The 27,964-nt window shown below is 34.3% G+C and overlaps 1 protein-coding gene across 1 annotated transcript; it reads right to left on the bottom strand.

Annotated features, from left to right (window-relative positions):
* Positions 1 to 109: 109 nt before the first annotated feature.
* LOC133799648 (uncharacterized) lies at positions 110 to 27,935 on the bottom strand. The gene is made up of 5 exons (XM_062237646.1): positions 27,663 to 27,935; positions 27,498 to 27,593; positions 27,353 to 27,427; positions 27,006 to 27,061; positions 110 to 197 (listed from the first exon to the last, which is right to left on the bottom strand). The coding sequence occupies exons 1-5, from the start codon at positions 27,918 to 27,920 to the stop codon at positions 110 to 112; spliced, it is 573 nt and encodes a 190-aa protein (XP_062093630.1). The 5' UTR covers positions 27,921 to 27,935.
* Positions 27,936 to 27,964: the final 29 nt, after the last annotated feature.

Raw genomic sequence — 27,964 nt, forward strand, 5'->3', positions numbered from 1 at the left:
CGTGAAAAAAATTGAAGTTTAGGTGGTTATAGCGCTACAGCGCCACTTGCCAAGCAGAGACTGGGGTCATTTTTTTTGAAGAGATAGCGCTACAGCAGCAGCCGCCGTCTCAACCGTTTGAGGGACCTTCGTCCCAACCTCCACAGTCGCCATACTGATGTGGTTGTTCAGATAAGTCTCTTTTCTCATTCTTTATGCTTTTTCACATTGCAGACAATGTTCAATTTTAAGTTTGGGGGAGGGCTTTTTTTTTAGTTTTATGTTATTCGATGTGTTTTTTAGTTTGGTTTTCTAGTTAGTTTGTATTGAGTTGTGTTTTAGAGTGTAAATTAAGTTGATGATAATTGCCATTTTAATATGATTGACTGTTATGTTGTATAATCCAAAGGAAAAGTTGATGTGCTTCTGAAAACAATATGTGTGCTTGGTTGGATTACTTTGTTTTTTCACTATGATCTGTTGACATTAGAGATTTATTGCTCATAAATTGCAAATGTTATAATTGAGAATTTTATGCATGTCGAATTTGGATTGTGGATTGAAAAAGATTGAAAAAAATCTAGAACCTATTTGCTTACTATTTGAGATGAAATTTGAAATAATGCACATTTAGGAAAAGGATATAGGCAATTTTTTTGGACTGGTTGTGCCTTTCAAGCTAACCCTATTAAATTTTATCCTTAGTCAACCCTTTTGAGCCTTATAACTGTTTTCTTCTTTTGAGCCTAGCTATGAATTGGATTACCATTTATTCTTTTAACCCATACCATGAGCATGAAAATTATTTTGTGAAGGGAGTGAATGTGTAATGGGATGTTATGTATCATGTGTTATTAAGAAAATTCCTTGTGATTGAGAAAAGAATAAAAAAAAGTGAGAAATGATTACACTCCCAACCAGTTATCTATTGAAAAATAAAAGTTTTTGGGAGTGTAATATGAGAAAGAAAAAATTAGAATGAGTTGGTTTTGCATAGTTTTCTTAGTTGTTGAAAAGAAAGAAAAAAAAAAGGTGACAAGGGATGATTTGTTTGAAATTGTTGGGGAAGTTGTTTAGTTGGAATGCTTGTGGTATGATTAAGCTTAAAGTGTTTCTTTATCTACCTGTACCTAAGCCTTTGATTACAACCTTTGTAAAGTCCTATTGATTCTTATTTGTGCATTTGTTTATATTAATGGAGGATAGTAAATAGTGCAGGCATATGGAAATATCTTGGTTATGTGGTTAGTTGGTGAGACTTTGATTTACATAAAGTGGTTCAATTATTTTATTTGCAAGTTATGAGTAAATGAGCTTTGGCGGTGATAGATTGCAGTGAAGTGGTGAAGTATTTTGACTGAAAATCTAGATGAATATTTAAAATAGCATGTTGCTTTCCTGAGAATTATATGTGTATAGAAGTCTTGAGTGTTGGAATTAGTTAGTTATGTCAACTTGGTTTGCTTATGTTTGAGTCTAGTTAGATTCTTTACTTGAGGGCGAGTAAATGATTAGTTTGGGGGAGTTTGATAAATGAGTTTTAGGCTCGTTTATGGTCTAGTTTTTAGGAAGGTTTTCATTAGTTTAGGGCCATTTTATTGCAGAATTATGCTTGTTTGTTCATGCTTCAGGTTTTTGATGCAAAGATGGTGAAAATTTTGGGTTTTATTCCCTTATAAAACCATGTTGGACATGTAGCACGATTTCATATTATCAATAAAAGTAGTAGAAATCATTTAGTTTGACAACCGTGTTGCTTACTTGTTTTATTACATGATTATTGAAATAATACAAACATTTATAAAATCCCGAACATATGGATAGTTACAATTATAGTGACTAGGTCACAGTGGATTATAGTTGTAATTATATGTTCAAAAGAACCAGTCCTAAGATTAGATTAGTGCATTGGATTTTCATTGATTAGGCAATCTACGATATGATCTACTTACACATTCAGGGTGTGATGTCTTGTCCAAGGCATCGACCAAGTAGATAAGATCGGATGTATTTAGTTACATCGGACTAGGACCGATATTGATTCTTGATTGATAAATAAGTATCGTTGTTATCAAATCTAATCAATGTCACAACGTTGACCATATGTTAAGTCGATCTTAATTCTGAGTGATAATTTTCTGCTAATTATATTATTTAAATCTTTTGACTTGTTCGTTACCAGCTTACCCTACGGTCTAGCCCATACTTACATCTTGGAGATTTATTAGTGTAATTGAGTGGGAGTATTATTCATAGATACGAAATCTATAACTTCTGTATGAGAAGTGAAAAGATGATTTCCTTAATTGATTTGTTCAAAAGGTTAAATGATTGAGATCTCATTTCTGTGATTAAGTTCACGAAAATATCATTTATAAGGAACTTAGTGGGAGTTAAGGATAAAATACTGATGAGGGGTAAAACGGTAATTTGAACCCAGCTCGTTAGTAAGTCATCGATAGAGGATTGATTGATTGTAATTGTTATAACAATGGATAACGTATTTATGGTTTTGAAAATACGTTCTATGAATTCAAGAGTTCAATTCCAAGTCTATAGTGGAGTCACGAGGAATTAATAAGGTAGTGAAATTATTCGTAAATAAATTCACGGTAACTTGTTGGAGCTTGATTTCATGGATCCATGGTCCCGGCATCACCTTTGAGTAAATCATCTAGAATGCCTCAATTAATTGATTTAATTATCAATATTGATAAATTGGTATTAATATAAATAAATAATATTAAATCAAGTTTCAAATTATAATTAGTTAATTTGAATAAGGATTTAAAACTGCACAGAGTTTTTTTTGGATTGTTTTTTGCAGTGTGTGTGCTAGGCACGCATGGAGCCGCCGCCGGGACCCGGGCGTACGGACGTCCGTAAGACGTCAGTGCCGGAACCCACGCGCGGCATTTTTTTTCAAAAAAAATATAATTTTTTTAAATTGAATATTTTGTGCAGTTAGGTTTAAAATATTTAAAATTGATTATCTGATAATTTTATAGATATTTTTGCTTTTTAAAATATTTTGAATTTGTTATCTAATAATCACGACATTTTAAGATATTTTTTATTTTGTTATAAATAAAATATTAAAATTAGTTATCTGACTATTCAAGATATTTTTATTGTTTAAAATATTTATAATTAGTTATCAGATAATACTAGATATTTTAAATTTGGTTAAAAGATATTTTGATATTTTAAAATTTGTTAAAATATTTAAAAACAAAATATCTTGTCATTCCTAATAACTTAACAACCTTGGTTAAATTAATTATTTGAAAATTGAATTTTGTTTGATAAATTCTATTTTAATTAATTTAATATTTTGTAACTTGTTTAATTAATTATATTGAATTTTGTCCGATGAATTCTATGTTAATTAATTATGGTATTTTGCAAAATAGTATATTGTTGTGGTATATTTGCATAATTTAATAATACATGCTTATAGAGTAGCATGTTAGGCCCATCCAATTATTAACATATCAAGCATCATTATTAAGTTATTTTTTGCATATGGGCTTTAAATATAAGTATAATGATGGCCCAATTTTTGCGTTTAAAAAATGTGGGAAAACTCAAATAAAACTTTCATAAAATGTTAGGTTTTATTTGGGCCCAATTGAACATGTAAAGTTTAAATTCCTCTCTTGTGGGTGGTTCCACTTGTGAAGGCTCATTTGCTTTGCATTACTAGATTGAGCCTAATCAATTGAATAACAATTAATAAAATAAATGTTCAAATTCCTGTCTTTTTGGGCTTTGTGTGGAAGTTAGGGAACCTTAGTAGTGGGTCCGACATACTGAACCCAGCTCTCCTCCATGCAAGCTCGAATTGTTAAGGCTCATTTACCTAAGTTGGACTTAATTTTATTAGGTTATTCCTTTTAGTTGGACCTAATAATTGATTAGAAACATATTAATTCTAATTTTTAGATTAATTTTCAATGGTAATTTTAGAATTAATGGAAAAATTATAAACTATGGTTTGTTGATTATTTTTATAATTTGGCAAACCTTAGTTGGTTTATTGATTATTTTGATAATTTGGAAAACCTAAGTTGATATTTTCAAAAAGAATAAAATACTAAAATATTTAATAATGAGTTTTAAAAAATTTCAATTCAATCTCCACCGTTGATTTAACAAGGTTAGAGTTCAGTGGGGCCTCATGGCGCTTTGATTTCGTCTCCCTACGGAAGGTGTTCATTGGAATTCTTAACATGGTTAAATTTCTTAGGATAGATGGTTATAGATGGACCTTCTATAGACTCATCCCTACGGTGACTATAGGAATTAAGTCTATAATAAGCAAAACCGTGGGTCAAACTCATAAAGTAAGAAATATTTGTGACTCTCGCCTACCAAGACACATTAGTTTCAGTTACTTTGATCAGATGGAATAGGTAGTTAATAAAAGTCTTTGACGTTTTATTAATTGATATGTTTCTCTATTTAACTACGTGAATATTTGTGACTCTCGCCTACCGGGACACATGGGTTCATGGCTAGCTAAAGTACCTAAGAAATAGAAGATAAGTGTTTTAGTATTTTGCTTATCTCAAAACATTTGGTATGTTATGCTATTTCTAAAAAATTTAATGAATAAATGTTTGTCAACCAATGCGTTGATTTCTACTTAGTTGATAATAGAAGCTCTAGGCTTCCCACCTCATACTCTCTCTAATCTCTAAAATGTTACTCTATGGTGAGAACCTCACGAAATGTTTGTCCAACATCAACATGGTGTTGATTTTAGACAACATCGAGTTCGTGATAATCAAAGATGTTCCTATTTTTCCCATGCAACGATCACCAAATCCTTCAAAGAGGATTGTTGATGGTAGTTCGAGCAAATGAAAGAATGCTAATACTACTAAACAAGCTCAAGGAGAAGCTGCTTTAAGCTTCTTCTTCGAAGAGCAAGAGAGGAAGAAATTCACACAAAAAGAACAAGAAGTCAACTGGAAAGGCACCAAATTCTGCAAAGCATCTTGGATCAAGGCCTGGTTATAAGTACACAAAAAGGGGAGTGTTTCCATGTAACGACCCAAAATCACTAATATGGCTTAAGGGCCCTTGTTAGTGTGTCGGGAAGGCATAATTGACTTATGAGTGAATTTATTGATTTAATGCATGTTTTTATGCTTATTTGAATATAAATGTGGTTAAATGTTATATCTGTGAGAACCACATTATTATGTGGGTAGATTTGCAGTGAGCGACTTGAGGCAATCCTAGGGAGCTAGATAGCGGGAAAAGTCACAACGGGGCTTAGTATTTGACTTTTGATAAGTCAGGGGTATTTTAGGTATCGGGTGGTTATTTAGACTATCGGGTTATAGAAATAAATATATGGAGATATATTTGAGGATAGGAAGCTTAGGCGAGAATATTGGGAAAATTTACCGTTTTGCCCTCGGGGACGTTTCCGGCACCCCGAGCCTCGGGATTGACTTAACTGAGTAGGATTAGACTAAGTTAATGAAAGAACAGGGGAAAAAAACACAAACCGACTCATAATCTCTCTCTCTCCTCTTCTCTTCTCTTTTCTCTCCCAAGAAACCACAGAAAATTCAAGAGAAATCATCTGGAATTTAGTGACTTGGGCTGGAAACTTGTAGGTTAAATCCAGTGCTCAGCTAAGGAAACTTAACCAAGTTTAAGGTAAGTGCTTAATCATATCTCTGAGTATTTGAAATTTGAGTTTTGACTGGGTATTAAGGGAGTTTATGGTTTTGATGTTTAAGGGTTAAATTAAGCTGAGAAGCTTGGATTTTAGCTCAGGAATTCGTCAAGAAGGTGGTTCAGTAAAAGAGGTAAGCTTCAATTCGTATTCAGAGGTTAAAATTTGAGTTTTGCATGACTGTTTTTGGTGTTTAGAGTTGTTGGGTTTCAAAGAATCAAAATGGAGTTTTAGTAGGATTTTGGGCTGAATTTCTGTTGGATTATGTTGCTAGAGTCATGACAAAAGTTTTGTGATTAATGGATTTTGAGTTAGGGTGCTTTGGAATGGTTATGGATGGGGTTAGGATGCTAGAAATGGTGATTTTTCTGGGCACGAAGGGGAGGGCCGCAGCTCTGTTCTAGAGCATTTGCGGCCCTATGAAGCAAGAGAGCCAAGGAGGCTCGGCCACGGGAGAGCGTCGCGGCGTGTGTCTACTTGTTGGGGGGGGGGGGGGGGGGGGGGGGGGCTTGGGCTCTGTTTTAGAGGTGGGTCGCGGCTAGGCTTCAAGGGCCGCAGCCCTTGGGTGCATTCGTCAACATTTGGGGCTTTTAGGCGCGGGAGTCTAGCCTAGGGTGCTCGGGATCGATTTCCCCACCGTGCTTGGTGGAAATTCGATGTCCCGGAAGCTAGTACTGTACCCAGAAACCTTTACTTGAATATTGATGGAACCCAATATCTTGGTTTTGACTAGGTGTTAAAGCTAAGGCTCGGGAACGGATCGTGCTTGAGGAGCGTCGCTCGTAATCAGTGAACGTAAAAACTAAAGGTAAGAAAACTGCACCTGGTTGTATATCTGTAATGGGACTAAGGGTTCCCTAATGTGTATGCTTGAAAGGATGGTATTATGCCATGTAAACAGTGAACCAACGGCCTAAGAGTGCCAAGGGTTACACTAGCACAAAGGGCGCGGCTTGGCCACTGGTAGCCGAGGACAGCTTATTATGCATTGAGCTGGGTTTAAGCGGGCCGAAGTCAGTGGAGTAAACAGAGGGTGCGGCCTAAGTTGTCGGCCCTGACTATTATGTGACCTGATTATTATGAGACTTGAATGTTGTTTGTGATTAGTTGCATCTTTGATTCTGAGTATGTGCTGAATAGTTAGTGTGGAAGATTTAATGACTGATCATGCTTAAAGAATTGACTATTTGTTATTGTTGTTTGAGTTGCACATTATGTTTTCTTGCTGGGCCTGGGCTCACGGGTGCTACGTGGTGCAGGTAAAGGCAAGGGCAAGCTTGATCAGCCCTGACTTGGAGAGCTCTGCGAGCCGAATGTACATGACCAGCTGCTCAGCTGCCACAGTTGGGGTTTAGGCAGGGACGCGAGAACCAGAAATGTCTATTTTGCCTTAGTATGGCTGATAGTTGTCTGTATTTTGGAGATTCTGTAAAAACAACTTTTAAACTCTATTTCTTTTTGGGATCCCATGTATAAAATTGTTTAGTTATATAAAGTGAAACTTTTGGGACCAAAACCTTTTTAACCCTAGCTCATACCTATTTAGTGACACGTTTTTAAATTAATGACTTGATTAGCAAGTTCTGCACCTTTATAAGTACACAGTGTAGTGGTCTTGGCTATCCAGGGCGTTACATTCCAACTGCAAGGAGACTGGGAATTGGAACAAGATTGCTCAGAACTCAAGGCATATGGAACCCAAAATAATTAAATTTGTCTTGGATGCATGTGATTTTAGAGGATGATACTTCGGTTTTGGATCGCTGAATCACAATCTACTAAACATGCATGTACCTTTTTACACTTTTATCATTGGGAAAACCATGAAGGATAAAAAGCCACGACTTGGTATCCATCAAGGGTTGTTCGTATCAAACAAGGCAAAAGGATAAGCTTGAATGAATTTTGGAAATAAATATATTGTTTTAAGACAATGTTTATTTTATTTCGATTTTCAATGGAAATTTTAATTTAAGTTTTTCTTATTACATCAACAAAAATTTGTAGTTATTTTCACAAGTAATAAAATCCTATTTCTTTAAATGAATGTGAATTGTGGGGTGGATGTATGAAAACAGGCTATACCTATTGCAACTAAATGAACCCTATGTTATAAATAATGAGTTGTTTAAGACAGCTAATTCTAGGACCGTTAAACAAAAAAATGTCAATAACGTTAGAAATGATGTACCTTTGGCATTTTCGCTTTGGTCATATTTTTTATGATAGGATTCAAAGACTAACAAAGGCTGGGCCTTTGAGGGAACTCACCTAGGGTGACCTACCTGTTTGTGAATCTAGTCTCGAGGGCCGAATGACAAAGCGTCCATTCTTTGTGATAGGAGAAAGGGTCAAAGAACCACTAGGGCTAGTATGTTCAAATGTCTGGGGACATATGAATGTTCAAGCGAGGGGTGGTTATGAGTATTTTGTCACCTTCATCGACGATTGCTCTAGAGACTCATGTAAGTACCTAAAGCATAGGAATTCTGCGAATTTGTTAAGAAGTTCAAAGAATTCATTGCTATGGCTTTAAAACCAAATTAGGTAAAACGTTAAAGATCTTGCGATCTGATAAGGATGGAGGATATTTGGATAATCAGAACCAAGATCATTTAATTGAACTTGAAGATTTGTCTAAAACAACTGCCCCAAGGACTCCGCAACAGAATAGTGTTACTGAGCAGTGTGTATCGCACGTTTATGAAAATGTGTGTTCTATGATAAGCTATTAAACTCTACCAACTTCTTACCCAGATCTTTTCTGGAGACATACTACATAGGCCGCATGTGATATTTTTTTTAAATGTTGTGCCATCTCAAAAGTTGTCTCCAAGACACCAGTAGAATTATGAAATGGTCGTGAACCTGGTTTACGTCATTATGGAATTTGGTGGTGTCATGTTTTTGTCATGAGGAAAAAGGTAGAAAGCTAGAACAATGAGCTGAGGGTTTGTTTGTTTGATGGCTATTCTAAAGGTACTCAGGGTGGTCTGTTTCATAGTCCAGTAGACAAGAAAGTGTTTGGCTCTACAAATGCTACTTTTCTGGATAACGACTACATAATGAATTTCAAGTCTCATAGCAAAATAGTATTAGATGGAAAAACAATAAACTATTGTTCCATCCTTACCGACGCAAGTCGATGAAAACAAGGTACATTTAGAAACCTCTAATCCAAGTTAGAAAGTTACGATGCCTCGTCATAGTGGGAGGATTTCTCGAAACCTGGTACCTATGATATGGATAGTGAAACCCACAAGTTGGTTGGGGACACAAGTAACAATGATTCGTTGGCCTTTAAATAGGCAATGGGTAAGTCTGAAAGGGATTTTTGACTCGAAGCCAAGTACCAGGTAATAAAGTCTAAGTACTATTAATTTGTCTGAGATCTTGTAGATGTGTCATTGGACTTTAGGCCCATGGGGTGCAAGAGGATCTATAAGAAGAAGATAGGAGCTGATAGAAAGGTCGAGACATTAAAGGCTCGACTCGTGGCAGAGAGAGAAATTTGACTTAGAGAAAAAAATTTCTCCGGTAGCCATGTTAAAATTCATTTAGTATACTCTTATCCATAGCCACAACTCTTGATTAAGAGATAAGGCAAATGGACATCAGAGAAGCATTTTTAATGGCTATCTTGATGAGACAATTAACATGCATCAATCAGAAGGATTTAAAGTAGTTGGACAAGAATTTCGGCATGCAGAGTAAGTCAATCTATGGACTTAAACAAGCATTGCGCTCCTGGAACTTAAGGTTAAATGGAAACATTAAGACCTGAGTTTTTGAACAAAATGTAGTTGACCCTTGTGTTTGACAACTTAGGGAAAAATACATTGTGGTGTTTTGAATCCTTTATGTAGATGATATCTTATTCATTAGAAACAATGTCAAGAAATTATCAAACATAAAGAACTGGCTAGAAACGAAATTCCAGATTTCGTTGTAGCAAGTCGTGTTCTTGGTATCCAGAACATCAGGGAAATAAATAACTGAACTTTAGCTCTAACTCAAGCGACCTACTTTAGTGAGGTGCTTAGTCATTACGCTGTAACAAATTCCGAGAAAGGATGTTTAATATCTTGACATGGAATTTATTTTTCTAAGCAGCAGTCTCCACAGACTCCTCAAGAGAAAGAAAAGATGTAACGAATTCCCTATGCATTTGAAATTAGAAGTCTAATGCTTGCTATGTTGTGCGTTGTGATCGAAGATCTTCTATGCAGTGGGAGTGGTGAGCAAGTGTCAGTAAAACCTTGGAAATAAACAATAGATGGAAGTCGGTATCTTTGATGGACTAGAGACTATATGTTAGTCTTTTCGGGTGGATCTTTGTACCTGTTAGGCTACACATATTCAGATTTTAGACTGATGTTGATGACAATAAGTCTACTTCTGAAAAATGTGTTTACTCTTGGGGGTGGAGCTATGATTTGGAGAAGCGTTAAGCTATCTGCCATTTTAGAATCCACTTTGGAGGCTGAGTACATAGCTGCGTCTATGGCGGCTAAGGAAGTTCTATACGGATCTCGGTGTTATTCCAGAAATGGACAAACCACTCATTTTGTCTAGTGACAGTAATGAGGCAATAGCGAATTCGAAAGAACCTCGAAGCTACAAAAGAGCAAAGCATATAGAGAGAAAGTACCACATTATCGAGGATGTGTGGCGAAGGTGTGAAGTGAAGGTGATGAAGATAGCATTGTAAGGTAATCCTTCATATCCCTTTACAAAGATATAAGCAAAAAACATAATTGTGAAGCATGTAGAATGCATGGTTTTGAGAAACATGTCCCATTTGTTTTAAAAGGGCAAGTGGGAGTTTGTTGGGTTTTATTCCCTTATAAAACCATGTCGGACATGTAGCACGATTTCATATTATCAATAAAAGTAGTAGAAATCATTTAGTTTGACAACCATGTTGCTTACTTGTTTTATTACATGATTATTGAAATAATACAAACATTTATAAAATCCCGAACATATGGATAGTTACAATTATAGTGACTAGGTCACAGTGGATTATAGTTGTAATTATATGTTCAAAAGAACCAGTCCTAAGATTAGATTAGTGCATTGGATTTTCACTGATTAGGCAATCTACGATATGATCTACTTACACATTCAGGGTGTGATGTCTTGTCCAAGGCATCGACCAAGTAGATAAGATCGGATGTATTTAGTTACATCGGACTAGGACCGATATTGATTATTGATTGATAAATAAGTATCGTTGTTATCAAATCTAATCAATGTTACAACGATGACCATATGTTAAGTCGATCTTAATTCTGAGTGATAATTTTCTGCTAATTATATTATTTAAATCTTTTGACTTGTTCGTTACCAGCTTACCCTACGGTCTAGCCCATACTTACTCTTGGAGATTTATTAGTGTAATTGAGTGGGAGTATTATTCATAGATACGAAATCTATAACTTCTGTATGAGAAGTGAAAAGATGATTTCCTTAATTGCTTTGTTCAAAAGGTTAAATGATTGAGATCTCATTTATGTGATTAAGTTCACGAAAATATCATTTATAAGGAACTTAGTGGGAGTTAAGGATAAAATACTTATGAGGGGTAAAACGGTAATTTGAACCCAGCTCGCTAGTAAGTCATCGATAGAGGATTGACTGATTGTAATGGTTATAACAATGGATAACGTATTTATGGTTTTGAAAATACGTTCTATGAATTCAAGAGTTCAATTCCAAGTCTATAGTGGAGTCACGAGGAATTAATAAGGTAGTGAAATTATTCGTAAATAAATTCACGGTAACTTGTTGGACCTTGATTTCATGGATCACTGGTCCCCGCATCACCTTTGAGTAAATCATCTAGAATGTCTCAATTAATTGATTTAATTATCAATTAGGATTTTTAAAGTTGACTTGGTCAATTTTGGAAAATTTACAGAGATATGAGATTTAGAGAATAAAAGAGAATCTTTGGGTAAATTTATTAATATTGATACATTGGTATCAATATAAATAAATAATATGAAATCAAGTTTCAAATTATAATTAGTTAATTTGAAAAAGGATTTCATTAATTAATTAAAAAAAAATAAAAGGTTTTGAATTTAGGCCCAATTGGGATTTAAATTCAAAACAAAGAGATTGGGCCCAAGTCCATTTATGGCAGCCCAAGGCTTTTATTTTTGTTTATTATTTTTAATTAATTTAAATTTAAATAAATCTCATTAAGTTGCCTATATAAGGAGTATGATATCTAGGGTTTTCATAAGGAAGTGAGTTGCAGTTGATTGGTAAGTGAAAACCTAGACAGTCTAACCTTTCTTGGCCACTCTCTCATCTTCTTCTCTTCAAGATCTCTATCTCATGTGTTGAGAACCAGCCCACACTAGTTCTAGGTTGATCAAAGGCTTGGTGAGGAAGACTGTGTTGCTGATCTTGTTCAATCTCTTGATAATACCCTGCTACAAAATGGAATCAAGGGTTAGAGAGATTGAAGGATGGAGTTGTTCCAGTTCCGCTGCGTAATGTAAGTTTTTACTTTACTCTGTATTTGTATCAATTTCATAGGAGCATGTTCTAGGAATTTGCATGTTTGTTTGATAATATGTAAATTGCTTGAAAATAAATAAAGATCCTATAATGAGTTTTTCCTACAGAAAAGAGTGGAATGAAGTGAAAGTGGAAGAAAATGGAGTTATTTTGGAGAAAATCGAGTCATTCGGGAGCAAGAAGTTCTAGTAATGTTTTTGTGAATAGTGCTACAGCGCTAGAAAGAATACTTCAAGGCTTGTGTTTCTGTAAGTAGTGCTACAAAACTAGCGCTACAACGATTGAAGGGTCTGAAGATTAGTGCCCCAACGCTACAATACTAGCTCTACAGCGCTAGTACCTCAATTTTTGATGCAATATGACGTTGTTAATGGCGCTACAGCACCCAAAACCTAGCACTACAGCGCTATCAACGCGGTTTAAAGATTTTTTAGCTACTTTTAGAAGGACAAAACGGTCTTTTCACTTAGGAGCATTGGAAAACTATTTAAGGGACATTATTCTGTGAATTTAGGAGGCAGTTTTAGTTTTATAAACCCTAGATTTAGAAAAGACTGCTGTAATTAGATCTTTTTTTCCGGTTTATGAATTTCTAGATTTCTTCTTCATCTGAATTCTTTAGGTTATTTTCTATGAACAGTTATTTGAATTTTATTATCATTATGTTATCTATGAACTAAACCTTTTATCTAGGGATTAATGTAGTCACTTGAATTTCAATTTAATTTTACTATGATGTTTTATTGATACTTCTTCTCTATTCTAATTTATATGATGTTTGCTTAATGCTAGTAAATACTTGATCATTATTTACTTGATTTAATAGTTTTGATTAAAAATTCGAAAGATGAGAATTGAATATGCTATTATTATATAGACATAGGTTGCATATTGGAAGAAAATACATGTATAACTTATGTAGTAATTAGGTTTCCATGCTTAATGCCTTCTATATGTTTAAGTTTATCACAGAAATATAGAAAACCTGCATATAGACCGAGATCTTATATCTTGAAAAAAAAATAGGAATCGATTATGTTAACCTGCTATTAGAATAGGAAGAAGAGATTTAGAATTGATTAGTAAAATTAATAGAATGAAAAGTTGATGAAATTAATTCCTAGGCTTTTTATTAATCATTATTAATTCATTGATTTATTATTCTGTTTACAGTTATTTAAATTGTGTTCATAGATTAGAATTATTCATCTTTATTTTAATCACCAAATAGAAAGTGAAAAACGATTATTGGTAATTGGTTTATAGTCTCTGTGGGACGATCGTTGTTCTTACAGCCTTTATTACTTGACACGACTACGTATACTTGCATACAGATTCCATAGATCACCCACATTGAATTAAATGCAGTTAAGAGATCTCTAATGGAGCAATTTTGGAGAATGGCTAGGTTCCCAGGATTGAAAATGTGAGTTTAGGGAAATGTGAATTTTAGTCGTGGTGCCATGGTGTACAGAAAGGGGCAAGTTCCTAGGAACATTTGGGTTGTGGCGCTGGAATTTGAGCTACGACGCTAAAAGAAGCTAAATTGAGCTGCAGCGATTGACCATTTGTGCCACGACGCTAAAAGAAGCTAAATTGAGCTGCAGCAGTCGACCATTTGTGCCACGACGCTTGATGATGTTAGAGAGAACCCCAATTTCCCATTCGAAGTAGAGTCGTAGTGCTTACTTCTTGAGATGCGACGCTCTATTCCGTGGGCAGAAAGAAAGTGCGTTTTAGCGAGGGCAGAAGCAAGATTTTGCGCATAACACTTTGGGACACTATATAAACCACCTCTATTTCGACTTTAGAGACTCTTGAATCCTAGGAGACTTAAAGTTACAGTTTGTGGAGGCTAAAGTTAAAAGATTCAAGATTCACCCATTGTTTTCTTCACTTCTTCTTCTTAATTTCTGCAATAGTGAAGTTTAAACTTAATTCTATGGATTCTTTATGTGAAGCATGAACTAATTTTTCTATTAGGGTGTTAATAAATTTATCTTGAAACTCTATGATTATCTAATGCAATTTATATGAATTTCCTTTCAACGTTGTGATTTATTCAATTCTTGTTTAATGCTTGTGATTGATTGGCCTCCAATTACATGATTTATATAATTTTAAGCAAAAATCTAAAAAGTGGGGGGTTAATTATGCTTTAGTTGAATAATCACAAATTCAATATTGGACGAGAGTACATGTATGATTTGTGTAGCTTAGGGATTGTTTGCTTAGTGCCTGCGATATGTTTAATTTACCACAAAGATGTAGGAAGTTTACATGTATAGAGTTATATGTCCTAATAATAATATAATTTGCAATTTTTAACCCCACTATCACAATAGAGATAGGAATCCTGAAAATTTTGATATAGATGTATAGAATGGAAAGTTGAGTAAATTAATTTCCCTGTATTTAATCCATTGAATTATTCTTTAAATTTGTTCTTGAGTTTTTCTAGCTTCTTGAAGTTAATTGCATTTTAATTTTGTTAATTACTTTATGCAACTTGATTTTCATTAGACCAATTAGAATAATAGTTAATTTTTGGTACTTAGTAAACAATCTTTGTGGGTTCGACACTCTATTTTCATTATATTACTTGTTTAACGATTACGTATACTTGCGTATTGGATTTTTAACGACAACCTCTTAGTCTTTAAAGCAGAGAATGCCCTTACCATATGCTTCTTTGTCTTCAAATCAAATGGATTTGGGGCATGAAATGCTTCTTCGTCTCATTCGTAGTCGAGTGCTAGGATATTTTTGGCTTACTTTGATTTCTTGTTTTTGGCTCGCTTTGTTTTGATTTGTTTTCTAATTTTTGTTTCTAATTGTTTACTTAAATGGTTTATTTTTTTAAATAAATAAATAAAAGAAAGTATTTTTTTAATGTGTTTCTAAATAATAAAATGTTGAATTAATCTACATTGTACACGTGGACAAAATGAAACGGAGTTAGAGTATGTGGTAACGGAAACATGGTTTTTTTGACATTGGGTACTTTTCCATAGGGCTTTATTCATATTTTTTCAACCCATCCAACCCAATTAATTCACCCAACCCACCCAAAAAAATCGACAAAAACCCAACGAAAAATTAACCAGCCAAATAATTAAATTGGGTGGGTGGGAAATCAGTTCAAACATACCCAATTAACAATATTTTTATTTTTATTTTCAAAATTTGATATTTATATTATATGAATAATTTATATGTAAAAATAAATAAATAAATTGAGTTTGGACTTTGGTTTGCACTATGAATATTTTCTTTTTATTTTAAGAATGAATTTTTATTTAATACATTAATATGATTCAATTAATATTTTAGAAACTTATTCAAATATATAATTAAATAAATTCGGTTTTGTTTCATTTTTTAACAAATGAATTTAATGTATTGATTTTAAGCTTGGAAGATAAGTTTTATACTTGTATTGAAAGGAAAAGAGTACTAAAAATTTAATTTAAAAAAAATTGAAGATAATTCAGTTTAGGCGGGTTAACCAAACCAATCCGCCCAAATCATTAGACTAGTTAATTTTGTTTTTCTTAATTAGGCAAGTTATGGGTTGGTTGTCCCCAACCCGATTAAGTTATTAGACAGTTGAAAATATCATGCAACCCGACCAACATGCCCAATGAACTGTTGGGGTTTTATGCCCTAATTAAAACCCAAATTCTTTGTAATCTCATTTTATTATCAATAAAAGAATAGAAATCATTTTTTGACTTGATCAATCACTTTGGTCACATGTTTTATGTTCATGATTATTTGTTTAATATAAACTTCTATTAAATCTCGAGCATATAGCTAATCTTATTTATAGTGACATAATCACAGTGGAATATAAATATGATTATATGTTCAAAATAAGTTAGTCCTAAGATTAGTCAGTGCACCGGATTTACACTAACTTGCCAATCTACGATATGATCTACTTACACATTACAGTGTTATGTTCTTTCCAGAACATTAGCAAAGTAGATAAGATCGGATGTATTTGTTACATCGGACAGGACCGATATTGACAGTTGATAAGATAAGTAAACATACCGTTATTATCTATTCTGGTCATATCATATAGTTGACCATAGGTCAATTCAATCTCAATTCTGAGTGGTTAGTATTCTAACTGATTGTATTATTTGAGTTCTTTGACTTGTTCGTTACCAGCTTACCCTACGGACTAGCGTATACTTACATCTTGGGAACTCGGTAGTATAATTGAGTGGGAGTGTTAATCATGGATATGAACATCTATATAGCTACTGATGAAGAAGTGAAATGATGGTTTCCTTTTAGTTTGGTTCAAGGTGTTAAATGATAGAGATCTCATTTCAGTAATTAAATTAGTTTACTGAAATATCATTTACAAGGAACTAAGTGTTTTAAGGATAATATACAATGAGGGGTAAAACGGTATTTTAGTCCTATCTCATTGTAGACCGTCTATAGAGGATTGAGTGACAATTATGGTTGTAACAATGGATAATTAATAGCATATCTATATTTTTTATAGAGCTTTCTATGAATTCAAGAGTGCAATTCCAAGTCTATAGTGGAGTCACGAGGAATTAATAAGTTAGTAAATTTATTTGTTAGATTTATGATAACTTATTGGAGCTTGATTTCATAGGCCCATGGTCCCCATTGTACCTTGGATAAAATCATCTAGATAGTCTCAATTAATTGATTTAATCATCAATTAAAATTATCAAAGTTGACCAGGTTGATTTTGGATAGTTTCATAGAGTTGTGTAATTTTGAGAAGAAAAAAGAAATTATGGCAGATTTATTAATTAAGATAAATTGGTATCTAAATTAATAAATAAATTTAAATCAAGGTTCAAATTATAAATAATTAATTTGATAAAGGATTTAAATAATTATTTAATTAATTAAATCAATAGAAAATAATACAAGCCTTTATTTTAAGTCCAATGGGCTTATAATCAAATGGGAAATTTCAAGGGCCTATAGCCCATGATAATTTCGACCTAGGGCTTCAAAATGACTATTATTTTATTGATTTTTTAATTAAATTAAATGGCCTAATTGAGTCTATAAAAGGAGTGCTTAGAGAGAAGTCAAAAAAAAAAAAGTTTGATAAGTCACAAGTCAAATTTTCTGATAGTTTTATATTCTCTCTGAACACAAGTCATTTTCTAAGCCACTTTGTTATTTTCTCTTCTTCTCTCTATATCTATCTCATGTGTTGAGAATTGCCCACACTAGTCTAGGTGGTTCTAAGGATACATTGGAAGATTGTGAAGAAAATAGAAGATCGGTTCAGTTTCTTGATAATACTCTGCGACAGAGAGGATACAAGAGTTAGAGAAACTGAAGGAATGACTCTTTAATTCCGCTGCGTATACTGTAAGTATTCTATTCTTTGTTTCTCTTTGAATTCAATTTTATAGAAACATGTTGTAGGCTATCTCGTATTAATTTGTTTAATATTAGATATACATGAAAATAAATAAAGATCCTGTATAAGCTAATCCAACAACTGGCCTCAGAGCCTTTGGTAATCTTTATTTTCATGTATGAACATGTTTAAAATTGGATTATTTGATATGTTTGAATAATTGGATGGTTTTTTTCATATTTTTATGAACATATTGATTTTATGTGAATTTTAGCATTTTTTAGGTTATTTTGTTGTGTTTTCTATGCTATTAATTTTTATATATGTTTTATTTTGTGTAAAACATGTTAAAAATTAATTAGAAAATGGTTTTGGTTTGAAAAATTGCTCAAAAAAAAAAATTTGGAAAAATTTGCACTGGCTGCCATGCGCGCGCGCACACCGTGCGCACCACCCGCGCGCCCCGCGCGCACCACTCGCACGCCACCCGCATGCACGCCCTGCAGCCGCGCGCGCATGCCCTGGCCGCGCACGCACGCGATGAACAGTACCTAGTACTGTTCATCCATTTTTTTTTTAATTTAAAGAAAAATTAAAATTTGTAGAAATAAAATATTTATAATCAAAACCAAAAATATCTTTTTTGTTTCATCATTTAATTTTTTTTTTAAATTAAGATATTTTTGTTAGTTGGGATTTAAATAATTAGATATTTTCTACAAACATTCAAATTCAAATTTAAAAATAGACTAACAACTTAATTTTAAATCTTTTAATATATTAAATATTAGAATTATGATATCAGGTATTTAAGATATTTTCATTTAAATTCTTGATTTTTTTTATTAAATCTTTATTTGAAAATATAAATATCTTTTTATTCTATAGTTTTTAATATTTAAATTATTTGAAATTTGAACATTGTTAGTTAGATATTTTTATGGATATTTGAATTTGTTTAACTATTTGAGATATTTTAGGGTTGTTATAACTATTTGTATTTTATTATTTTTAAATGGTTAAAATATTAGATAATAGTTGTAACAACACAAGATATTTTTTGAAAATAGTTTAGATATTGATTTTAAAATTTAAAATTAGTGAAATTTTGAAAAATATCATGTTTTTCAGCCAATTAATAAAATATTTTTTTAATAAATGGGATTTAAATTAACTTTGGTTAATTGTTGATAAATCCTATTTAAATTAAATTAATATTTTTTTCAAATTAACCTAAAACCAAGTTAATTGTTGATAAATGAAATTTAAATTAACTATTGTTAATTGTTGATAAATTTCATTTAAATTGACTTATTTTTTGTAAAAATTTAATTAATTTGAATTTTTTTGATAAATTCTAGATAATTAATTGTTGTATTTTTGCAAATGAAATAAATTGTGGTATTTTTGCATAAATTCATAGAATTGCTCATATAGTAAGATGATTAGGCCCATCCAATTATAACATGTCTGTTTACACTATATGTGGTATTTTTGAAATTGGGCTTAGATGCATATAGTGGCTCATATGTTTGTTAGATATATGGTATTTTGCCAAATAAAATATTCATAAAATGATAGGTTTTATTTGGGCCCATTAGAAAATGTAAAGTTTAAATTCCTCTCTTGTGGGTGATTCCACTTGTGAAGGCCCATTTGTTTTGCATGACTATAGTGGGTCTAATCAATTAATAACAATTAATAAAACGAATGTTTAAATTCCTGTCTTTTGGACCTTGAATGGAAGATAGGAGGCCTCTGTAGTGGAAACGACATACTGGACCCATTCCTCCTTCATACAAGCCCAGTTGTTAAGGCCCATTTACTTGAGTTGGACTTAATTGTATAGGTTCATTATATTAGTTAAACCTAAATATTGATTAGCAACAAATTAATTCTAAATTAATTGAATTTGTTTCAATGTGACACTTTAGAATTAATAAGAAATTATAGGACTTTGGTTTTAAAAATTTTAATCTGTTTATTTTTTTTGGAAAACCATAGTCATTAATTTTCTAAAAATAAATAATAAAAATACTATTTTTAATTTAATAATGAGCTTATTTTAAGATTTGTATTTGATCCCCACTGTTGGTTTAACATAGTCAATAGCTTAATGGGGCCTCGAGGCGCTTTGATTCGTCCCCCTACGGAAGGTGTTCATTAGTTATTTTGACAAGGTTAGATTTCGAAAGATAGATAATTATAGGTCAAATTCTACTAGACTCACCCCTACGGTGACTACTAGGACTAAATCTATGATTATTGAAACCGTGGGTCTAGCTCATAAAATAAGAGATTTTGTTTTCTTATTTCGATCGAATAGTAGGTTGTTAATAGTGGTGTCCATTATTAAATGAGTTTACAACTCTATTTAACTAGTGGTATTTTTTTATTCCCGCCAACCGGGACAAGGATATCATAGATTAGTTAAAAACCTAAAGAAATAGAGATATGATTGTTTTTGGTATTTTTTCTCATATCTTACATATTTTTGGTATATGTTGTGTTATTTCTTGAAATTTGTGTGAATAGAAGTTTTATTGAGCAAATGTGATTGATTTCTATTTTATTGATAATTTGTAGTTTTAAGCTAAGCAGTGTCTGTGTCTACTCCCATCCTTTCTCAACTTTCGATGGAGAAACTCTCTAGAGAAAACTTCCTTAATTGGAAGCAGAACATCAACATTGTGTTGATAGGTGACAACTCCAAGTTCGTCATGACTGAGGAATCCCCGGAAGTTCCAGCTGAAGGAGCTACCAAGTCTATGAGGGACAAGTATGAGCGTTGGCAGGCGGCTAACAACAAGGCGCGGTACTACATGTTGACTATTATGGTCGACACTCTCAAGACAAAGATGGAGAATGTCGAGACAGCCTACGAAATCATGGATCAGCTCCAAGACATGTTTGGTGCCAAGTCAGCGCAGACTCGTTTTGAGGCCACCAAGAAATATGCCAATGCTCGAATGGCACCTTCTCAACATGTTCGTAATCACCTGATCAAGATGACAAACTACTTTCAGGAAGCTGAATAGCACGGAGCCATAATAGATGAGGAAACTCAAGTTGGCTTAATCCTCAACAGTCTTTCTCCAGCTTTCCTTCCATTCACCACCAACTATGTGTTGAATAAACTCAACTATGGTCTGACGCAGCTCATGAATGAGCTTCAGACTTTTGAGTCTATTATGGGTGGACCTAGTAAGGGAGGAGAAAAGAAGACAACTACTACTACTGCTGCTGATCTAGCTAAGGTTGAAGCTCATCAAGCTTCGTCTTCGAAAGCTGGAAACAAGAGGAAATGTGGACAAATAAACAACCCCAACCCTGCAAAGGCTGCAAAGACGAGTGCACAACCAAGTGCACAGACGCCTAAGGGGAAGAACAAGAAAAACAAGAAAGGTAAAGATAAGTGCTTTCACTGCAAAGAGAAGGGCCATTGGAAACGAGATTGCCCCAAGTTTCTAGTAGCGAAAAACAAAGGTAATGATTATAGTTCATTTATCTTGGAAACATGTGTTTTAGAGAATGATAACTCGGTTTGGATTATTGATTCTGGAACTACTAACCATGTTTGTAACTCTTTACAGCTTCTTGAATAGTGGGAGGAAGTGAACGAAGGCGGCTTAAAGCTTAGAGTTGGGAATGGAGCGTTCGTTAAGGTCCAAGCTAGAGGAATAACTCGTCTGAAGTTCGAAAATAAATACTTAATTTTAAAAGATGTATTTTTTATTCCGAATTTTAGTAGAAATTTAATTTAAGTTTCCATGTTGCAATTAGAACGATTTGTTATGACTTTCACAAGTTTTAATATATCTACTTCTTTCAATGGATCACAATTGTGTATTGCATGTTTGGAAAACGGGCTTTATATTCTGCGACCTAACGAACCCCTCGCTCTTAATAATGATTTATTCAAAGTAGCTAAACCTAGGACCAATAAACTTCAAAAGACCGACAACAATAATATGACGTATTTATGGCACTTGAGACTAGGTCGCATTGGCTATGATAGGATTCAAAGACTTACAAAGGACGGACCTTTGAGGGAACTCACCTTAGGTGAATTACCTGTCTGTGAATCTTGTCTAGAAGGCAAACTAACCAAGCGTCCATTCTCTGCAAAGGGTGATAGGGCCAAAGAACCACTTGGTCTTGGGCATTCAGATGTTTGTGGACCTTTGAATATACAAGCCAGGGGTGGTTTTGAGTATTTCATCACTTTCATTGATGATTACTCTAGATAATCATGTCTTTACCTAATGCATAGGAAATCAGAAACATTTTCAAAGTTTCAGGAATTCCTAGCAATGGCCCAGAACCAATTAGGTAAAAGGTTAAAGATCTTGCGATCTGATAGGGGTGGAGAACATTTGGATATGCAGTTCCAAGATCATTTAACTGAACTTGGGATTTTATCACAACTTACTGCCCCAGGTACTCCGCAACAAAATGGTGTAGCGGAACGCCGAAACAAAACTTTATTGGAAATGGTTAGATGCATGCTTAGTTATTCAACTCTACCAACTTCATTCTGGGGACATGCAATTGAAACCGCGAATGACATTCTCAATGTCGTGCAGTCAAAATCAATCCCCAAAACACCTTTAGAATGTTGGAATGGTCGTGAACCTAGTTTACGCCATTATAGAATCTGGGGGTCTCCCGCTCACGTCCTGAGGAAAAAGGAGGGAAAGCTAGAACCGCGAACTAAAGTTTGCATGTTTGTTGGCTATCCTAAAGGTACTCGGGGTGGACTTTTCTATAGTCATTCAGAAAAGAAAGTGTTTACTTCTACAAATGCTACTTTTCTGGAAAATGACCATGTCCAAAACTTTAAACCTCGCAACAAAGTAGTTTTAGAGGAGATGGTTCAAGAATTGACTCCAACCAATGTTCTATCATCATCAACGCAAGTTGATGATGAAATTCCCACTCTTCATGTACAACCGACGCAAGTCGATTTAAATGAAGAAAGTACCACTGTTTCTGAGCAAACAGTCACGAAGCCTCGTCGTAGTGGGAGGGTTTCTAGGAACCCAGTTCGCTATGGTTTGGATGGTGAAACCAATATGGTTGTTGGTGACACTAGTGATGATGATCCGTTGTCTTTCAAACAGGCAACGGCAAGCCCTGAAAAGGAACTATGGCTCGAAGCCATGAAACAGGAAATGGAGTCCATGTACTCAAATTCCGTCTGGGATCTTGTGGAAGCACCTAGTGACTTTAGGGCCATTGGGTGCAAGTGGATCTACAAGAAGAAACGAGGTGTTGATGGAAATATTGAGACTTATAAAGCTCGATTAGTGGCAAAGGGTTATACCCAAAGAGAAGGCGTGGACTATGAGGAAACTTTTAGTCCAGTAGCCATGCTCAAATCCATTCGCATCCTCCTATCCATAGCAGCCGCTCTCGACTATGAGATTTGGCAAATGGACGTCAAGACAGCTTTTCTTAATGGAAAGCTTAACGAGGTCATTTATATGGATCAGCCAAAAGGATTTAAAGTATTTGGACAAGAAGGAAAAGTTTGTAAGTTAAATAGGTCCATCTATGGACTTAAGCAAGCTTCTCATTCCTGGAATCTTAGGTTTGATGAAATAATCAAAACCTATGGCTTTGAACAAAATATTGATGAGCCCTATGTTTACCAACTGAAGGCAAATCAAATAGTGGTATTCCTGGTTCTTTATGTAGATGATATCTTACTCATTGGAAACAATGTTAAGAAATTATCAGATGTGAAGAATTGGTTGAGCACTCAATTCCAAATGAAGGATTTGGGTGAAGCAAGTTATGTTCTAAGTATCCAGATCATCAGGGATAGAAAGAACAAACTTTTAGCTCTATCTCAAGCAGCTTACATTGATAAAGTGCTTGAACGTTTCTCAATGACAAATTCCAAGAAAGGGCGTCTACCGTCCCGCCATGGAATTCATCTTTCAAAGAAGCAGTCTCCCCAATCTCCTGAAGAGGACGATGCAATGAGAAAAGTTCCTTACGCATCTGCAGTTGGAAGTCTGATGTATGCCATGTTGTGTACTAGACCAGATATCTGCTATGCAGTGGGAGTAGTGAGCAGGTATCAGTCAAACCCAGGACCGGAACATTGGATAGCAGTTAAGCATATCCTGAAGTATTTGAGACGAACTAGGGATTATATGTTAGTCTACAAGGGTGGTGTTTTGAACCCTGTAGGCTACACCGATTCAGATTTTCAGACTGATGTCGATGACAGAAAGTCTACTTCTGGAATGGTGTTTACTCTTGAGGGTGGAGCTGTGATTTGGAGAAGCGTAAAGCAGTCTGCAATCTCAGATTCAACCATGGAGGGGGAGGCTGAGTACATAGCCGCGTCAGAAGCAGCTACGGAAATAGTCTGGCTAAAGAAGTTCTATTCGGATCTTGGTGTTATTCCAGAAATGGATAAACCGCTTGTGTTGTTTTGTGACAATACAGGAGCGATAGCCAACTCAAAAGAACCTCGAAGTCATAAGAGGAGTAAGCATATAGAAAGGAAGTATCACATTATTCGAGAATATGTGGCCAGGGGAGATGTGAAGGTTATGAAGATTGCAACTGAAGACAATCTTGCGGATCCGTTTACAAAGACACTACCAGAAGCTACATTTGATAAGCATATCAAGGAGATGGGATTAGTAGAATTAAGACATTAGTTTCAATTAGTGCAAGTGGGAGTTTGTTGGGGTTTTATGCCTTAATTAAAACCCAAATTCTTTGTAATCTCATTTTATTATCAATAAAAGAATAGAAATTATTTTTTGACTTGGTCAATCACTTTGGTCACATGTTTTATTTTCTTGATTATTTGTTTAATATAAAATTCTATTAAATCCCGAGCATATAGCTAATCTTATTTATAGTGACGTAATCACAGTGGAATATAAATATGATTATATGTTCAAAATAAGTTAGTCCTAAGATTAGTCAGTGCACCGGATTTACACTGACTTGCCAATCTATGATATGATCTACTTACACATTACAGTGTTATGTTCTTTCCAGAACATTAGCAAAGTAGATAAGATCGGATGTATTTGTTACATCGGACAGGACCGATATTGACAGTTGATAAGATAAGTAAACATACCGTTATTATCTATTCTGGTCATATCATATAGTTGACCATAGGTCAATTCAATCTCAATTCTGAGTGGTTAGTATTCTAATTGATTGTATTATTTGAGTTCTTTGACTTGTTCGTTACCAGCTTACCCTACGGACTAGCCCATACTTACATCTTGGGAACTCGGTAGTATAATTGAGTGGGAGTGTTAATCATGGATATGAACATCTATATAGCTTCTGATGAAGAAGTGAAATGATGGTTTCCTTTTAGTTTGGTTCAAGGTGTTAAATGATAGAGATCTCATTTCAGTAATTAAATTAGTTTACTGGAATATCATTTACAAGGAACTAAGTGTTTTAAGGATAAAATACAATGAGGGGTAAAACAGTATTTTAGTCTTATCTCATTGTAGACCGTCTATAGAGGATTGAGTGACAATTATGGTTGTAACAATGGATAATTAATAGCGTATCTATATTTGTTATAGAGCGTTCTATGAATTCAAGAGTGCAATTCCAAGTCTATAGTGGAGTCACGAGGAATTAATAAGTTAGTAAATTTATTTGTTAGATTTATGATAACTTATTGGAGCTTGATTTCATAGGCCCATGGTCCCCATTGTACCTTGGATAAAATCATCTAGATAGTCTCAATTAATTGATTTAATCATCAATTAGAATTATCAAAGTTGACCAGGTCAATTTTGGATAATTTCATAGAGTTGTGTAATTTTGAGAAGAAAAGAGAAATTATGGCAGATTTATTAATTAAGATAAATTAGTATCTAAATTAATAAATAAATTTAAATCAAGGTTCAAATTATAAATAATTAATTTGATAAAGGATTTAAATAATTATTTAATTAATTAAATCAATAGAAAATAATACAAGCCTTGATTTTAAGTCCAATGGGCTTATAATCAAATGAGAAATTTCACAGGCCTATAGCCCATGATAATTTCGACCTAGGGCTTCAAAATGGCTATTATTTTATTGATTTTTTAATTAAATTAAATGGCCTAATTGAGTCTATAAAAGGAGTGCTTAGAGAGAAGTCAAAAAAAAAAGTTTGATAAGTCACAAGTCAAATTTTCTGATAGTTTTATATTCTCTCTAAACACAAGTCCTTTTCTAAGCCACTTTGTTATTTTCTCTTCTTCTCTCTATATCTATCTCATGTGTTGAGAATTGCCCACACTAGTCTAGGTGGTTCTAAGGATACATTGGAAGATTGTGAAGAAAATAGAAGATCGATTCATTTTCTTTTATAATACTCTGCGACAGAGAGGATACAAGAGTTAGAGAAACTGAAGGAATGACTCTTTAATTCCGCTGCGTATACTGTAAGTATTCTATTCGTTGTTTCTCTTTGAATTCAATTTTAGAAACATGTTCTAGGCTATCTCGTATTACACTACAAAAAATTTCATTATTAGCGGCGGGGGACTCCGCCGCTAATAAATGCCACGTCCGCCGCTAGTAGGCTTTAGCGGCGGGCCTCCGCCGCTAATACCCCGCGCCTAAAAAAGTGTCGCTAATAATGATTATTAGCGGCGGACTGACACACCCGCCGCTAATAAGCAATTATTAGCAGCGGACATTAGCGGCGGGTTCCGCCGCTAATAACTATGTCCGAGGCATTAATATTAGCCGCGGGGTCCACCGCTATTATTGTATTTATAATTTTTTTTAAATTAAATTTTAAATAAATTAATAAATTAATATTTATTAAATTTAATTATTTTTAAAAATAATTTATAATATAATTTAATAAAAATAAACATTTAATTAAAAAAAACATAACTAACATTAAAATTAATATAAATAGTTTTAATATTTATCAACCTAGTAAATATCACTATAGTCATTAAAAATAAATAAAGTATTAATTCAGTCCAAATATATAAACTAGTAACTAAAGAAAGTCATTAAGATTAATATTGAAATTGTCCTCATCTTCAACATTTTGGTCTGGCTGTGAGGATGATGGCTGTGACGATGGCGGTGGCTGTGGCGGCGGTGGCGGTGAAGGAATATATGGTGGTTGTGGTGATCGTCCGAGCGTGAGGTCCCCAAACAGATCTCGAGGCTGTGGCTGTGGCGGAGGCTGCATCGATCCTCCTGGAAAATCGGTAAAACTAAAATATTGTGGAGGAGACTGAGAATGGGGTCCAAAAATGTATTGGTTTTGATACTGAGGAGGTTGTTGCGACGACATATGTGGCGGATACATTGGATGAGGCTAGTACAGCTGTTGCGGCGGATACTGTGAAGGAGGCTGGAACTGCTGCTGTGAAGGAGGCTGATACTGCTGTGACGGAGGCTGATACTGCTGTGACGGAGACTGAGAAGACGAAGCACCTTCGGATTGTGGTGGCAAATGCCTCTGCAGAAAACTGTCAAACATTGGGTTATACAGTTTACTGGGATGCACAGTTGTCGAAGTCTCAAACGTCTCATGAATTGCCTTCACCAGCAAAGCCATAACTCTCATATCTTCATTAGGCAAAGCAGCAGTATTTGCTTGGGACTGACTTTGATCTGTAGAGCTAGAGGATGTCCTTTTTGCCTTCCCTTTCGCCCTATAACCCACTCCTCTTTGGTAGTCAGATCTCTCCCCGAGTACTTTACTTAGTATCTCGTATTGATCGACCGGGGACGAATCAACATCAGATACATTTAGAGATGCCTCACTCTGCTGTTGACTTTGCCTCTCATTCTGTGACCTCTCAACCTCAGCCGCCATTTTTTCCTGTATAAAGATAACATTATAAACAAAAATTAGAAACATTAGAAACAAGAAAACAATACTATTCACTTACATAATCTTGTTGAGCTGCCTCATTGACAAAAGATTTTGTCGATTTTCTCATATGAGCATCCCTCCAAGTATCAACAACATGCGCATCCGGGTTCTCCTATACAAATGTAAACAAAATGTTTCAAAATGTGTTATTTTATAAAATTAAATTAACATCTTCACTTACATATTCGTGACGCTTAGCTGCCAACGACTTTGTGCCTTGTGTTGTTACATACTTCATTTGTCTTCTGTTTGCTTGATTTTTAGCGGAACGAGCCAAAAATCTTTCGCTCAAAAACATTTCACAAATAAGCTGCCAAGCCTCCTTAGTGCAATGGTTAGGTGGCTTAGAGAGGACATTCTCCAAATCTTCTGGTCCAGCATAATGATTTTTGAAGTGTCTATGTCTATAGTTCTTTCTCTCGCGATATCTTTCCTCCATCTCCTTGTTGAGAGTTGCCAGAACTGACTCACGTTGTGGATGAC

Source organism: Humulus lupulus, chromosome 9 (genome assembly GCF_963169125.1).
Source record: "Humulus lupulus chromosome 9, drHumLupu1.1, whole genome shotgun sequence".
NCBI classification, from domain to species: domain Eukaryota; kingdom Viridiplantae; phylum Streptophyta; class Magnoliopsida; order Rosales; family Cannabaceae; genus Humulus; species Humulus lupulus.